Source organism: Bombus fervidus, chromosome 15 (genome assembly GCF_041682495.2).
Source record: "Bombus fervidus isolate BK054 chromosome 15, iyBomFerv1, whole genome shotgun sequence".
Taxonomy (NCBI): Eukaryota; Metazoa; Arthropoda; class Insecta; order Hymenoptera; family Apidae; genus Bombus; species Bombus fervidus.
This window is the reverse complement of record NC_091531.1, coordinates 3,344,111-3,360,951: the sequence shown is the minus strand read 5'-3', so window position 1 is coordinate 3,360,951 and position 16,841 is coordinate 3,344,111. Positions and strand designations below refer to the sequence as shown.

The 16,841-nt window shown below is 33.8% G+C and overlaps 1 protein-coding gene across 1 annotated transcript in view; it reads left to right on the top strand.

Moving 5' to 3' along the window:
- LOC139995286 (midasin) overlaps positions 1 to 15,455 on the top strand; it is a 128,902-nt gene extending 113,447 nt beyond the window's left edge. Inside the window, exons 18-27 of the mRNA XM_072018616.1 lie at positions 266 to 477; positions 2,702 to 3,172; positions 4,124 to 4,533; positions 6,141 to 7,345; positions 7,507 to 11,720; positions 11,835 to 13,087; positions 13,247 to 13,603; positions 13,795 to 14,584; positions 14,644 to 14,884; positions 15,097 to 15,455. Coding sequence (XP_071874717.1) covers positions 266 to 477; positions 2,702 to 3,172; positions 4,124 to 4,533; positions 6,141 to 7,345; positions 7,507 to 11,720; positions 11,835 to 13,087; positions 13,247 to 13,603; positions 13,795 to 14,584; positions 14,644 to 14,884; positions 15,097 to 15,279 — 9,336 coding nt within the window. The 3' untranslated portion in view covers positions 15,280 to 15,455. The remainder of the gene's footprint in view (positions 1 to 265; positions 478 to 2,701; positions 3,173 to 4,123; positions 4,534 to 6,140; positions 7,346 to 7,506; positions 11,721 to 11,834; positions 13,088 to 13,246; positions 13,604 to 13,794; positions 14,585 to 14,643; positions 14,885 to 15,096) is intronic.
- The last annotated feature ends 1,386 nt before the right edge of the window (positions 15,456 to 16,841 follow it).

Sequence of the window (16,841 nt, the reverse complement as noted above, 5' to 3'; positions counted from 1 at the left end):
TTTACCAAGTTACACTTGTTGCATTCACTAAAAACATTATAAAATAATATCCATTTGTATTTGTTCTTATATTCTATGGCTTTTCGCTTCTAACGATAGTTTCATCGCTTTATATCTATTTTTAACACAAATTTTCTGTTGTTATTCATAATCTTATCCGTTAAAGAATGGAAAATTAAGACGAATGATTGGCTTCTATGAAATCTGTTATCAAAGCGTTGGGCTTCAAAGGAAACCGATAAGGGAATTCCATTTTCCATTGCAGTGTCTGCAAAATGGCACGTGGTTACTGCTCGACCAGGTGAATCTCTGCAGCCCAGCAATTTTGGACCGATTGAATGGCTTGCTAGAACCAAACGGCGCTCTAACGATCGGCGAGAGAGGCGTCGATGAAGATGGGAATGTGTTTACCGTGCGAGCACATAAGAACTTCAGGTTGTTCCTCGCTATGGATCCTCGTCACGGGGAAATATCCAGGTAAGTAATAACCCTTTTATTTCCGAACGAAAGAACTGTACCTAAGCGAGGAATACCGAACCAATTTGATGTAATTTGATAATTATAATTTTGAGAAAAAGATCCCAAAAGAAGATAAAAATGATATTTAGAAAATTCATAAAGGAACATATCACAAAATGTAGCGGCACATGGCCTTGAAAGAAGGTCCAGGGGTTAAGGGCATGTATTGGCCACATCCCCTGCCAGGACGTCGTAAAAGAAAAAATCCTGGCCAGGACGTCGTAGAAGAATAAACCCTGGAACTTGGAAAAATGCGCAAGGGCCTTCCATAAGAAAAGGAATCGTTCCCCCATCCTGAAAGAAAACTCTCTTTCGGGGACAACCTATATAAAGGGAAATGAGCAGAAGCTCGAGAATGTTAGTCACAGACAGTCAGTCAAAGTCACATGTAGCGGCTCCTTTTCCTAATGAGATGGCCAACTTAGCCTGTGTCGTACTGCCGATTTTGACACAAGCATGGTGGTCCCCAGTAGCGATAGGTAGTTGCGTGTCATGTCTTCTATCTGCTGATGTGGAATCGCCGTATGAAACACCATCTGTGAGAGAAGGTTCGCTTCTCTCCTTAGAAATAAAGGGAGAATAAATTAATGCCAATTGTATTTCAATATTTGTTGAAAATCACACTAATAATACTTATCCAAAATCGTTAGGAATAATGGAAAAATCAGTCTTCTTTTATAAACACAGTACTTGCAAATAAGAAGATCATGGTCTGGTCATAGTTTGATGCAGAACACGTAGAGTATAAAGCATAAATACTGTATTCTCAATTATATGTAACACAATTCCTAATATTAAAATACAAAACTAAATGATAATCCCATGATGCGCAGTAAGCGTGAGGATTACTTGCTTCAGAACAAGTGAGCTAGAACAACATCACTGAAATAACATTCTAACGTTATTATAAACATTTATAGTTACCCGGCTATTGAAAATGTGTAATATTTACTTATTATTACTCACACAAATAATTTACTTAGCATTAATGATCACTAATGTAAACACCGTGTAATTCTTTATTGCACAGATTACAGATTGTGCGCGATGTTCGCACAGGCCCGCCGTAAGTTTTACTCTCGTCCTGTCGATGCAAGATTATTTTGTGAAACATAAGGAGATATTCTGTTCTAAACAGTGTCATCTGAAACCTATGGCTACGGCCTCAAGCAAATCTCCCGTATCGGATTTCTATCTTATGGTATTGGCGTATACACAGTCTCGGTATCAACCATCGTGGAATATAACAAAAAGTTAAACCCATAAGCAATTTTTTCAACTTGTGAAACATCTCACACGAGGCTTCCGCAGAGAAATTCAACCATTTATAACGTTTTACAAATTTATTTTGAGATAAAGTTGTCCCGCGATGCGAATAGTAAGGCGCCGTCGCATACGCAGCGAAATATCGTCGTTTGCACTTTTCACAAGTGTTGCTAACAACGATATATCGTTGTTCGGCACTAGAAACGTTAAGTTCTGTCAAGAGTTGCCCCAAAAGTTCTTGTCGTTTTATCGTTGGACATTAGGTGTACGATATTTCATGTCCTCTACAGTATTATCGAATATATATGTTTCATTCTGATTTATCGCTCCCTTCCATCGCTTCCAAAGCCTTATGATGCTGTTTTTCCGAAATTTCTCTGCTTTGCTCGGAAAATATTGATCAACCGGGATTTTATACCGTCCAATGAGTCGAGCTTTTGAGGAAACTTTCTTAATCAAACTAGTACGAACTTACTTGAATTCTAGCTATTTCTCTATTTTTCTATTTTAATTATTTAATTTCTACTTTGCAATTTGTCCAGCTTAAGGTAAACTTGAAATAGCAATCGCCTAAACAGTTGGAAACAGCAAAGCCGCGTGGGCGTTCTTTTCCACCAACGCTAAGCACCGCGTTTCTTCAGCCGCTCAAAACAAACTGTTGCAATTTGATTGGCATATTCTACCTCGTCCTTTGTGCTCTGCAAACTTTGCTCCGCATCATTATCATTCGTTTCTTCCATTAACAAAATTTCGACTCAATAAATGAGATGGAAGATTCACTTTGAACGATATTTTCTGAGCAAACTGGAAAATAGCAATTCTGGAAAAGTAGATGTCTAACGATAGAAGAAAGAAAGCTTTTGCGACCACCCGATATAAAACAAGTACAAAAGCATCTTTGTGCGCGTTGTTACAGAGCAATGAGAAACAGAGGCGTGGAAATCAGCGTGCCGACCCCTCAACACTTTGCACTAACCAATCCCTTAGACGTGATGTCTTTGTTAAACAATTGCGGTTTGGGAAACGTGAGTCATCAAAGGTTGCTGCTAAAAATTCACGAAAGCCTGTTCGATAAACAGTACAAGCTAAACGAAATGTTGCAAGTGGCATCGTTCACTGCCCAACAAATGTCCAAAGGATTTGCTTTCGAGCAGTCGTTGAGAAACTCGTATCGTGAACTTTGTGGCACGTTTGACGCAAGGTCGAAGCACGAAGCTTTGAGAAAAGTCGACCAGGTCTTGTCAGAGACTGCTAGAGACGAGGAACCTGGTCTCTGCTATGAACTAAATCCAATGACCTTGAGAATGTGCGATCTTAGGAAGAACGCAAGATTGGCGATGATCAAGCAACAAGGATTCCTTTTGAAATTAACTTTAGAGAAACTCAGGTAAGGAACGTCGACGAATGTGACGTATGCGCGTTAGGAGGAGTAAAACAGTTGATTGTTTTCACTCGTAGTAATACTTTATATGTGATATCTACGCTTGATAAATAAAACAAAGTGTAGATAAATGACAAATAAAGAAGCTCTTATATGTATATACACTATCGCTCAGAAGTGTCCAGACACTTTGATCCACTTGTCATAATTATGCGTGAATTTTATAAAACTATACTTATAACTAACGTTTTATGCAATCAATTGGATACAAATCTAAATTACATATTAAAATTTGCAACAGTTTATTTTAGTGTTTACTGTATATACTGATATACTTGACTAATGCATTTACTATTTGAATATCACTGGTTGTACTAACGTCTTCCTATTTTTTTATTATATATTAATATTTATATATAATATATATAAACTAGTAATAATAAAGTAAAATAAATATAATACACAATACCTGTGTAAAACCTATATATTAATATGCCTTGTAATTAAAATATAATTTTATATTTAATTTATAACAAATTAATTATAAATATTTGTATACAAAATATTAATGTAATTAATAAGAATCTCTTAGATAGAGAAATGGCCAAGTAATGAAATAGACAATTATAAACACCAGTTCTGCGATTACACGTGTATCGATTTTCGAAAATCAATTTAATCGGACTATAACATACGAAACTATGGCAATTACGTAGAACGAAATCGTTGCAATTTTATTTGACTGTAGTTTTGCCATTAAAACGTGTACGTTTCCTAAAAAAAAAAGACACGAGTGTCTGCGAATACTCTTGAGCGATAGCGTGTGTGTGTAATTGTAAATGAGTTTCAATTTAACAAAAGAATATCTTTATCAAAGACAAAATCAAAAAGCGTGAAAATCAATATCACAGACGTAGTATATATATATATAACATTTCTTCCTTGCCCCATTTTCAGTGGCGATCCGCGGGAAATTGATTTCCAAGATTTTTTCCACCGACCTCCCATCACAGACACAATGGCGTTCTTCGAGCACATTTTACTCGATTTTTACGGACGGTCGTCTCTGGATGACCTGCAAATACGACGACTCTGGAGTTGGGATATTTTTTCGGAAAGTAAACTCCATAAGTTGGCAAAGATAAATGAGCATCTTTACAAGCAAGTTGAAAATATGGGATTTTTATTCAGGAAGAAATCTGCTCTAGAAATCCCACTGAATCTCGTCGAACCTCCCACGTCCTCCAATAATTTGCTTATCGTGTTGTACTTCCGATTGATAACTTTGCACTGCCAAACGGAGAGACATTTTGAGAAAAAGGATGATGTGATGTACTTGGAGGATTATTCGGCTGCCGTTCGCTCAGGTGAAGCGAGATATTTATTAAAAAACTTATTGGAATTGCTTTTTCCATATTGCAAAAGATTAACGTTATATTATTTTGTTGCTATTTTTGTTTATATACTATTTGTTGCTGTGAGACTTAAAGCCTGGTACGAGCTTTGTTTATACAAATGCGCGTTTGGTAGAATTTCTTTTGCTTTTTAACGCGTTACTTGTGTCCAAATGTATCGCAATTATATTTTGTTTATTCCAATGTAATTTTTGTAACTTGTATATCTATATTGCGATATATTTGTACTTTGAATTACCACAACTTTTAATTATAATATTTATATGGAATATATATATATATATTGTGTGTGTGTAATTATATGTTTCTATTAACAGTATAAATATAATATTGTAATATAGTATAATACCTAATATTGCAATATATCTCAGTATCGCAATATTTTTGCTAGTTTGTGGTTTCTTTGAAACTACTGATGTTGCAGTTGGATCTACTCTTCCAGACATAATGTTCTTAGCTTCAGACTTCCTTTTATGAAATTTGTCAGCTCTCATGCCTGTTTCTCGATGCTTCTTATCTTTGCTATTTCTGGCCATTCCCTATCTTGTAATATGCTTGGTCCAATTTCTTTATGACACACTTGCTTAATACGTGGTTTCTGTCTTCTGTTGTTTCTGTATCGCGTTCTCCACATGGCAGATTTCCTTCTATTCTGTACCTTGTGCTTCTGTTATTGTTGTGTAGTTGCTAGTTTTCCTGACACTCTTGGCTGTGCACTTAGTTAGTCGATAGAAGCTTTCCGAATATTTCCATATGTCTAATATTTATTATGTAATATGTATTATAATATAACTTATTGCGATACCGTTACATTCATTTGAAAGAAATATATTTATGTTATACATAAATATAATATAAATATTTCTAAATTTATTTATATTATACTTATTAAAATATTATATTTATTAAAAAATTTTAATATATTTATGTCATATATATTATATATGTAAGATCGTAAATCTCGAGATAATTCAGGTGATCGATTCTGAAGCCTGAAAATCGAGATTTACGATCTTACAAATCGATTTTCAATGTCCTGAGCTACCGATCTTTCTCCGTCAATCTTCAAAATTTTCAATAATTATTCTGTGATCTTGTCTATCTCTGATGTTGCCCTCTGTCCGTCCGTTTGGGAAATGAGTGTCTCTCAAAAATGGTTGTCCGTAAAACATAAGAGGGTCGCTCTGTCCGTGAAACAAAGAAAGTCGTGCTACCCGTAAAACAAAAAGTGTCCCTATCTCACGTGAACTCTAGGGAGTTTACATATATAAATATCATATAAATATATAAATTTAATATTTTGTATATAAAATATTATTATAATATTATTTAATATTATTATTATATATAATATCATTATAATATTATTAATATTATAATACTATTATATATTTGTATATAGTATAAATATATAAATGTTATATTTTATATATAAAATTTCTTATAAAGAGATACATTTAAGTCCCTTCAATTCACTTATAAAGAAATATATTTAAATCATCCTGTACATATAAGTTTCCAATAATCCATTTTATTAAATATTTTCTGTCTCTTCATAGGAAGAATATCAACTACATTGAAGAACGAGCTACTAATACCGAAATTCGTAGAAATTTGTGAACATTCCATAAAGATCATCGAAACGATACTTCAGAACGGAAACTTATCGATAAACGACAAGGACTACGTAGAATTGCGAGATGGTTTAAAATGGTACCAAAGATTCCATGACATGGGAAAGATAGAATTGATCGATAAATCACAAGGAACATTCTTCGATCTGCGTGAAATCTCCTCGTCCCTGAGAGTCCATTATAAATGGCTGATGAAATTTATCAGGAAACTATTTACGCTGATCGATGCAAAATTATGTGATTCAAAAACACAGGAAGACCTGTCAGACTTTTCAAAGAAATATCTAGACTCGTTGATCGACGTAGATAAATTCGGGAAAATTCGGAAGAAAGTCCGGCAGGTTTTGTGCATTCCATCGCCCCATTTTTCCGAAAATTCGATGACTTTCCATGAAAAATTACGGTACATATCGAGAAAGCTCGAAATCACCGAAGAAGACTTGATCGATTCGTTGAAAACGAAATTAAAGATCGTCACGATTGGATCCCCTGAAAATTTGGCCTTCAGAAAGAGATTCGCTGAAATTTGTGTCGAAAATTTCGCAAATAATCGAGAGGATGCAAATACAATTAGCGCTATAGGAGAAATTGAAGAAATGGCCAAAAATATTATAGAAGTTAAAGAAATCAACGAGAGTGATGTTAGAACGAATAAAAATTTCGTGGAAGCCAAAATATGGCCAATTTACGAATTTTTCTTTTTGTTTTTCGCGTATCGTTTCCAGAGGAAATTTTGCGATGAATTTGCACAAGATATTGGAGAGGAAATACGTCGAAGTTTTGAAAAGAATTTGAACGAGAGCAATGAAATTTCTGAGAATCTTATGGACTTGGAAGAATCGAGAAATTTTGTTGAGACAGCTTGCGGAGGATTTGGGAGAATTTACGAGGAAAGCGTGTTTAGAAAATTCGAGCAAGTTCCAACGATACCGACGCGTTTGATCAGTTTGATGAAGGCTCTGAATGCTAATGAGATGCTAACTAAACGAAGGATCTCTTTGTTCCCTGAACTGCTCTGCTCTGTCGAGGAATTTGCGGAAAGATCTTTCGCTGTTAAAAATTCAAATATTCTTTTACATTGGTTTGATAACGAAGAAGATATGACGGAAGACGATTTTAATATTTCCCAGGTATTTTTTTTTTTTTTTATTTAATTATTTGGTAATTCTTTCATATCTTATAATCGTTTAAATGTATATATTTTAACTCTTAAATTGAAATTAAATTGTAATCTACCTGATTAATCTATTTTTAAGTTTTTGATCTATTATTTTTACTATACAACTTTCAGACAAACTTCATCAACAAATCAGCCCTCTGCAACCTAATCTTTGAACTATTTCTAAATTCAAAATCTGGAAGCAAAAGGGAAATGATCAATTTTGGAAATTACAAGAACCAAAAGAAACTTTTGCAAACGATACAGACACTGTTATGGAAAAATTCTTTGGTTTTAAACTTGGATGAATTCAATATGTCCAACAACGACTCTATCCTATTACGATTTCTCATAAATTATTACCTGTCTGTTATGGAAAAAGTCATGGAAGAACAAAATGATTTAGGATATAAGCCCTTTAAACCAACTTATGCACTAACTTCACTGCAACAAATCAAAGAAGAATTAGAAAATGGAAACAATGTCATTGCAACAGGAAGCGGATGGTTGACCTTAGGCTATCTACAAATATTTCTCTTCAGTGATGTAGGATCCATTGATCCAGTTCAGAAAATTGCCTTGAAATCAAAATACATACAAAAAAATATTTCTGAACTGGAACATTTAATGTGCATTGAAAATTTGCAATCTATTATCCTTGGAACCTCCATGTCGAAAGACCAACAATTATCAAGAATCAATCATTTGAAAATATCATCCAACAAAGCAAAAAGCTTTGAAAACTTTCAGGCAGTGAGACCTATGTCAAGCTTCCAAAATTTGAGAGAAGAAATAGAGAACTTTTCTAGCAATATAGGTTCATTTGAATCGATAATAAAACAAAAATACCAATTGACTGACATTGCTAAACAACTTAAAAAAGGGGAATTGCAAGATTCACATAAAGAAAAGTTGCATGAAGCTATAATCTGGAAGAAATCACTGGAAAGATTCTCTCATAAATTGGAAAAAAATTTCCTGGTTGGTTTTCCTGACTTGGTTTCACCAATGATGTCTGCAATTTTCAGTTTACATCATGGTGTATCAATTTTAATTCATGAACTCTCAAACATGCAATTTCAAAACGTAAATAGTGACATCTGTTATAACTTGCTGCGTTTTCCTGTAGTTGGTCTGTGTCAAGAGAATTACATAAACTTAGTGAAGCTGTGCTCTTCAGAAAAACTAGTGTTAATTCTAACAAAACAGTCAAAATCAAAGGCTATTCAGAGAGACAGGTTTACGATGGCTAAAATTGCATTGAAGGAACTTGAAAATTTGTCTCTGGTTAAAAATAATATAGAATCTCTGTGGCAAGAATTAAACAAAATATTTTTCAAAATAAGAATCTTGTGGAAGGAGCAAGAGAAGCAAAGGGAAGAAGAGATGAAAGAAAAAGAAAGTTTGTTTAAAACAATGTCTGAGAAAGAAGAAGAGGAGTTGGATTTTAAAAATATGTTCCCAGGCCATCAACAGGAGTTCCTAGAGCTAGTAGAAATAATCCCAGGTTTCCAACAGGACCTTTCAGAACTCCAAAAATTTCCAGAAAATATCTCTACTGATAAGGAATCCTTTATTGAATTGATATCTATGAAGGATGCTAGAAGAATTCAAGAAATCCACTGGAATATCTTGAAAAGTTTTTCTGATGGAAGAAATTTAAGAACTCTTTCAATGAATATTTCTCCAAGTTCTAAAAATAATTTAGGAACTTCTGAATCTAATGTAGAACCAAATTTCATTGAACCTCTGATACAAAGATTTGAAATGCTAGGATCCTCGGTGAAAACTTGGTCTGAAAATTTGTCTTCTCAATTAGTATGCTGCTTAAACGTGTTAATCTCACAAAAATCCCATTTTGATAATAGAAATAATGATCGAGAAGTCTATAACTTCTATAAAGACCCTAATATTCCAGAAATTGAGCAGTGTCAACCACTTTTTGACAGACTTTGTGAAAGAGTCAATGGATTTCTAAAAGAATGGCCTGAAAATCCCATTTTAAATTCGATCAAACTAATAATTGACAGACTTCTCAGTTTCTCCATCGATTCTTCCTTGTCTAGATTTTTGGTTGGTGTGGAATTATTGCTAACAAAGATGAAGCAATGGGAAGAAAATGCTCGTTTCGATGTTAGTTTAGCAGAATTTATCGTATCTTTTGGTGAAAAGATTCTTTGTTGGCGGAAACTTGAGATTTCAAGGTGGAGAGACTCATTGGAAGTACTTGAAGATGATTTGAAAACTGGAGCTTCAAAGTGGTGGTTCTTTTTGTTCAATTTAATAGATCAGTATCTTGCAGATGATATTGAGAATGTTGAACAGTTAGAAGAAACTGAGAAATTAGAAGATGTAAGTAAATCTGATAATGTTTCAAAAGAAAAGGTGATTGAAAGTTTAGAACGTTTCTTGATAGAATCGTCTTTGATTGAATTTGAAACAAGACTTCAATTAATTTACCTTTTTTATCAACATATTAACCATCTCCAAGAAACAAAAAAACAGAAAGAATTATTAGCTATTTTCTGGAATATTTATTTATATTATAGCCAATTTCTTAATGATGTTCAAAATAAGATAAAAGTTTTAAAAGAACCTATAGCTAAAAAATTGAAAGATACCATCAAGATTACAAGATGGAATGATATAAGTTATTGGTCTGTGAAAAACACTGCTGAAAAAACACGTAGAACATTGCACAAATTTGTCAGAGAGTTCCAAAAAGGTTTACGACAAAATGTTGCATCCTATTTGACCTTGAAGACAAAAGCAGAGACAGAGGAAACAGGTTCCAGAAGAGAACTCCGACCTTCTGATTTCTTAATCAATTTGGAGTCAAGAAAACTAAAAAAGATTGAGAAACTAACTCACAAAACTCGTCAGTTCTGTGAAAATATTATTGAAAGAAACAATTATTCCCAAATTCGAAAGGATATTGAAACTTTCATAGGAGAAAGTCTCGAAGAAAGCAAAAGACTGAGAAATTTGGAAGTTGATAAAAGCTTGACAAAAGGCAAGCAACAAGCTCAGTTAAAGAGCATGCTTCAACAAAAGAAGTTGGCACTGACAAATTATTTCAAAGCATTAAATCGACTTGGAATTTCATATAGAATTGGTATTTTGACTTGGAAAAATAGAAAAAATGAAATTACAAACTTCACATCTATGCCTCTAGATCTGCAAGAAATACAGTGCTTTGAATTCAAAAACAAAAGTGTAAATGTAGATAAAGGATTACTTGAACAATGGTCTGATTGTAACAAGTATTATTATGAATCTTTAATTAAATTGAATTTCCTTGATGGTATATTAAGTTCTGGAAAAAGTAATCTAGATATCCAAAATGCTGAACGTTGTCGCGGCCTTTCAGTTCACCTTGTATTGTTAGCTCATCGCCAAAAGGAAACGATTGCAAATTTCTTCAAACGATTTCTTCCATTTAGAATCCAAGTGTCAAACCTTGCACTAATGGTAGAAGACATGGTAGAAAAGACTTCAAATGAAAATGACATGCAAGAAAATATTTCCAAAATCGTAGAATTTGAAAAACTTGATATTCCAGCACAGAGGAACTTACAGATCATCATAAACAATTTTCAGGAATTATTAGAAGTATTACAAATGTCTATGAAACAAATCGTAATTTTCTTGGAGAGTTGTCCAATGGAATCTCTCGCAGAGGAAAACCTTCTTGATCTAAATGAAACTGCGGTTCCTATTTTAAAAGAGGCTAATATTTCGAAAACTTCAATTGCTTCTATGAAACATAGCTTAAATTTAATAAAAAATATGGCAAATAAATTATATTCGTGGATCGCAACTTCAAAAAAGATTGTGAAATCAAGTCAAGTCTTCTTGTTTCATCAAAAGCATGTTGACTTTCTGCAAACAAGTTACGAAGAGATCAATGAAATCAAAAGAAAATTAATTGATCTTAGGTGTACTTTTACGCTAGATCATCCACTCAGTGAAAATTTAGATTTCTTAGTTCGAAAGATTGAAAAAAGTATTGAATTATTCAAATCAACATTTACTTCAGCAATAAAACAATCTTTTGAATCTGAAAATTTAGAAGAATATGGAGCTAAATTGGATAAATTGATTACACAAATTTTGCTTGTCATTCAAAAGAAACTTCAAGATAGTCAGAAGTCTATTAGAGAAACAACTGATCCTGAGAAAGAATCTACAGATGATTTTGAAGAGGATCTAATGACAAAAGGATTAATAGAACCATTAAAGAAGATTGTTCCAGATTTACGGTTGAACACTGTATCACAAATACTTGGAGAATTATTACAAATTATTTATGAATGTGATGTCAATTCTGCAAATAATTGCATAAGGTAAGTTTTATCATCACGCTTGTGGACCTTCCACATTTTTATAAGGTAAAAGTAAATAATAAAATAATTTAATGATTTAATAAAATAGTTTAATGATTTGTATTATTTTTCTAGATCGCTTTTGCAACATCTACCTCTTCTAGAACAATATACTTTGTTTCTTCACTACTATCTTCACGAACAAGTCGCATCTTTCCGCCTAACATGCAAATTCCTTTATCTTCAATTAAACGTCTTTCTGGATTTAGCAACAAATGGGTTTTGTCAACCAGAAAACATGGATGCACCTGAAGATAATCAGGAAGATGGTGGTACAGCCGAGGGAGGAATGGGATTGGCTGAAGGCGAAGGTCAAAAAGATGTTTCAGAGAGGATTGAAACAGAGGATCAGTTGGAAGAAACTAGAGGCACAAACGAAGAAGAGAAGGACAATGATAAAAAGGATACAAAGGAAGAAGAAAAAGGTATAGAGATGTCAGAAAATTTTGAAGGCCACATGCAAGATCTTGAAGAACGTGAAGAAGAGGAAAATAATAAAGAAGACGATGATCTCGACAAAGAAATGGGCGAAACTGATGAAACTGCAGAGAAACTTGATGAAGAAATTTGGAAAGATGAAGAGGAAGAAGAAGACAATGAAAATGAAGATAAAGAAAATGAGAAAGAAGAGAGAGGAACTGGTGAAAAAACTGGACAAGAAGAATTAAGCGCAAAAGACACTGATGAAAACAAGAATGAAGATGGAAATGCAGAAAAAGAACCTGATGGTGAAAGGAAAGAAGAACAAAAGAAAGAGATTAACGAATTTGAAGAGCCTGAAGTAAACGAGGATCAGGTTGATCCTTATCATGGAAAAAATCAACCAGAAATAGAACCAGAATCTTTCGAACTTCCAGAAGATATTAATTTAGATGAAGAAATGAAAGAGGATAATCCTGAGGGCGAGGAAGAAGATCCTTTTGATATTGATCAGATGAAGGAATCTAAAATTCCAGAAGAGAAAGAAGATGAAGAATCTGAAAATAGAAATGGTTCCGAAGAGGACAATCAGCAAGATTCTAGTGATGAAGAAAATGAAGAAGAAGAAGAAGATCCAAATGCAGATGCTAATAAAAAGAGGGATGAGAATGTTACAAATCCTGAAGAGGATAAAGGAGATGATACAGAAGAACAGAATATGGAGGAAAATCAAACAGAGGAAGATAAGGCACCACCTAGTTTTGACACGGGAAGCAAAGAAATTGATGCTTCGCAAGAAATTGAATCAAGGAAAGATGGCTCTAGAGACGCAGTACAAAGTCAGTCAAATGATGAGCAAATGGAAATAGATCCTACAGAAAATAGTACAGATGATAAAAAAGATAAAGGTAATCTTGTTACATGTTTTAAAACTTTAAAGTAATTATTATAGGTAACTATTTTTAATTTCAATAAAATATTTGTAAAAACTTCAAAAGATTTAAAGTTTGCAACTGTTTAAATCTTATACACAATATATTTTTAATTTATGTTTTTTTATTTTGAAGGAACCGGTCAATCACAAACGGAAGAACGTGAAGGACATTCTGGATCTAAGCAAGAACAAAATGTTCCTACCTCTGGCAAGGAGAAATCTCCCAAACCTGTTTCAAAACGAAAAAAGCCAGGTGAAAGCGATGAAAATCGTAGTTTGCTTGATAATGATACCCGATCTTCAGTGAAGAAATTAAAAACCACTGCAATGCAGCAAGATCTAGATAGTCAAGAAGAAAAAGAGGAAAATGAAGGTGGTGGCGAGAGTGAAACTTATGAGCATATTAAGAATACAGAGAAATTTGATGATTACGCTTTTGATGCTGCAACTGAAGAACAAATTAAAAAACAAGCGTCGAATTTAGAAGAAGGTAAATTTCTTCCCAAGCTTATTTATTTTTGAAAAAATTCCATTATTTACTTGCTGTTTAATATTTCCCTAATTTTTAGAAGTTAATTTTATTTTACTATAAGAAATCAAAAATTGATATTACTTAATGTAACAATAAGTTAAAGATAATATTCTGTATATAGTCTAAACTAATTACCTAATTACATTTAGATGAAAAGGATCAGATGGAAGATAAATTGGAAGACAATGACATTGAGATGCATAGAGATCCGGAATCGAAAGATCAAGAAGAAGAAATAAAGAAAGAACAGCCTCAGAAAGTATCAGAAAGGAAAAAAGACAAATCCACAAATGTCAAGGGTGAAAAATCAGATGATATGGAACAAATTGAAATAGGAGGTGAAGTTGAAGGTGAAACAGTGGCAACAAGTCGTGTTTTACGAGGAAATGAATCCACTATTCACACAAAATTGCCGGAATCGGAATCCTATGATCTTTCCACGGATGATATTGTACAAAGAAGGACTGAAATCGAAAATATGTTAGGTCAGTGGTCTCAAGGACCATCTTCGATAGAAGCAGCGAATGCTTGGAGTTCAATAAGTGCCCTAACAGAATCAGCTGCTAGGGAATTATCAGAAAAATTGCGATTGGTACTAGAACCCACACTAACCTCCCGGTTAAAAGGCGACTACAGAACTGGCAAGCGTATAAACATGAGAAAAGTAATTCCCTATATCGCCAGCGAATTTCGAAAAGACAAAATTTGGTTGAGACGCACAAAACCATCAAAAAGAGATTATCAGATAGTGTTAGCTATCGATGATTCTAGTAGTATGGCTGATAATCATTCAAAGGAATTAGCGTTTGAATCCCTTTCATTGATTGGCAAAGCTATGACATACTTGGAGGTTGGCCAACTTGCTGTTATCAATTTCGGGGAACGAGTGAATATCCTTCATCCCTTTGGGGAAAACTTTACAGAGGAAAGTGGTGCTAGGTAAGTGTAATAGGAAATTAAATAAATGTATTATTATTTAAAGTTAAACATCCTTCTAGGTTAATTCAAGAAATGAAATTTGAGCAGAAGAAGACAATGATTGGTGAACTGCTTGATTTCACAATGGAAATGTTCGCATCTCAAGACAGTTCTTCTGACAATGCGAAGTTGGTAACCATCTTGTCTGATGGTAGAGGCATATTTTCAGAAGGGTCAGAAAAAGTAACTGCAGCTGTGAGGAAAGCTAAATTGTTGAATATTTTCCTTGTTTTCATAATAGTTGATAATCCTTTCAATAAGGTGAGCATTTAATAAAATTTATAATTAAACAAAATGATATAATTTGAACTTTTTAATGAAAAATCTTTAAATTCTATTAAACATCCAACGAATAATTCATTAACTTTGAAAATATTAAATAAGCTTTTTCAAATATCTATATGTTGTTTTTATAGCTATATACTAATAGTTTTCAAAATTGCTGTCTTTATCACTTGTATTATTTTTTCTAGGATTCAATACTTGATATAAGGATGCCAATCTTCAAAAATGGCAAGTTATTGGGTATAAGTTCCTACATGGATAATTTCCCATTCCCATTTTATATTATTCTTAGAGATTTGGATACATTACCTGTTGTGTTAAGTGATGCATTAAGACAATGGTTTGAGATTGTAGGCAGAATTGATATATAAAAGTAATTTGTGTAAATAATTTTATTTTAATTTTTTATGTGTAATTAAACTTTCATTACACAGTGATGTTGTAAATATAGTGATTTTTTTTACTACGTTTTATTTTTAATCCCTCAACAACTCAACTTATATAAAGAAATTACTCATATTTAGTGCTTAATAAATAGAAAAATATATATTGATTTGTATTAATACACATCATATAAATTAGAAGAATACATAGTATTTTCAATTTTTAATTATATACCTTTGTATATATTAAACTTTCATAAAATTTTAATTTTTTTTTCACGTGGAGAAATCCTCATGGACACTCCGCCGCTGCGGGCAGCAGCAGAGCAGTGTCGGACTCTTACCGACTAAAACTCCACGATGGGCTGCCTGCGCGTATGATAGGAATGCTCCGTGGTCTCGTTCTTTGCGAATTACTATCAGTGCATTCCCCGCGTTCCCTTAATCAAGCCGATCCTAATGAATTGGCACCAGTGGGGGCCATTGCCCCTGGCGCCATCCCCCTGCTAGTCGCGTCCCGTTGAGGACGGTGGTGGAGCGGCTCTGGATCGCCTGACCGTCATCCCCCTCCATCGCGTTATCCTACAAGGGTGAGAGTTTCTCTTTCTCTCCCTTCCTGCCCGTTCCTTTGCAAGCATAACTCGCTCGCAGAAGAGGCGGACAGCCTCGTATTTCTGCGGCTTGCTCAGCATCGTTTCTATAATTGCCGAGGGGGTCAGCGAGCGGGGCCGCTCCCACGCCGGGCAAAACTCCAGCGAGTGCTGCGCTGTGTCCCTGCTCTCCCCGCAGTGGTGATAGATGTCCGTTGTCTCGCGTCCGATTTTCCTCAGGAACTCCCCGAACACGTCGTGTCCCGTAAGCACCTGGGTAATCCTGAAGGACAGCAGGAGACCGCGTCGGCTCCTCCATGCCTCTCAACTTGGGAGGACGGCCTCGACGCCTCGAAGTTCGCCTTCCTCAGTGATCAACTGGAACCGCCACTGGTCTCACGCATTCTCCTCGGATAAAATTTTAACTGGAAATACAGTAACTTATAGTAACAGTAAATGAATTCATGTAAATTTGTACTAATCACTGATAAAATAATTAATAATATAAATACTAAACACATTTACGCGCGCAAACATATTTACTTTTACTAACTGTTACTGCTTATGTGCAAAGCACACAGTTTTTAAAAGCGGGAATTCAAATTTTATATAAAACGAGGGTATGAAAACTATAAGAGATAATTACAAAGATTTGAAAATGTAATGTATTGATAATTGTAAAAAATACTAGTATAATCAAGTAGTTCAATATTTTTTTTTTTTTATAAAAATGTAAATCTTTCAAAAGAATTTTAATGAATATCTACCTACATATTTGTAATAGTTTCATGAATTTAAAATATTTATGCAAATAATTAAAGATTTTTAAAAGTTTTATTCGTAAATTTAAATACGAATGCCTAACTAGCCTCTTTGTAATTTAAAAAATAACTTCAATTAGAACACCACGGTAAGATGTGAACTCTTGATTGGAAACTTGCTTTTAGCTAATGATCATGT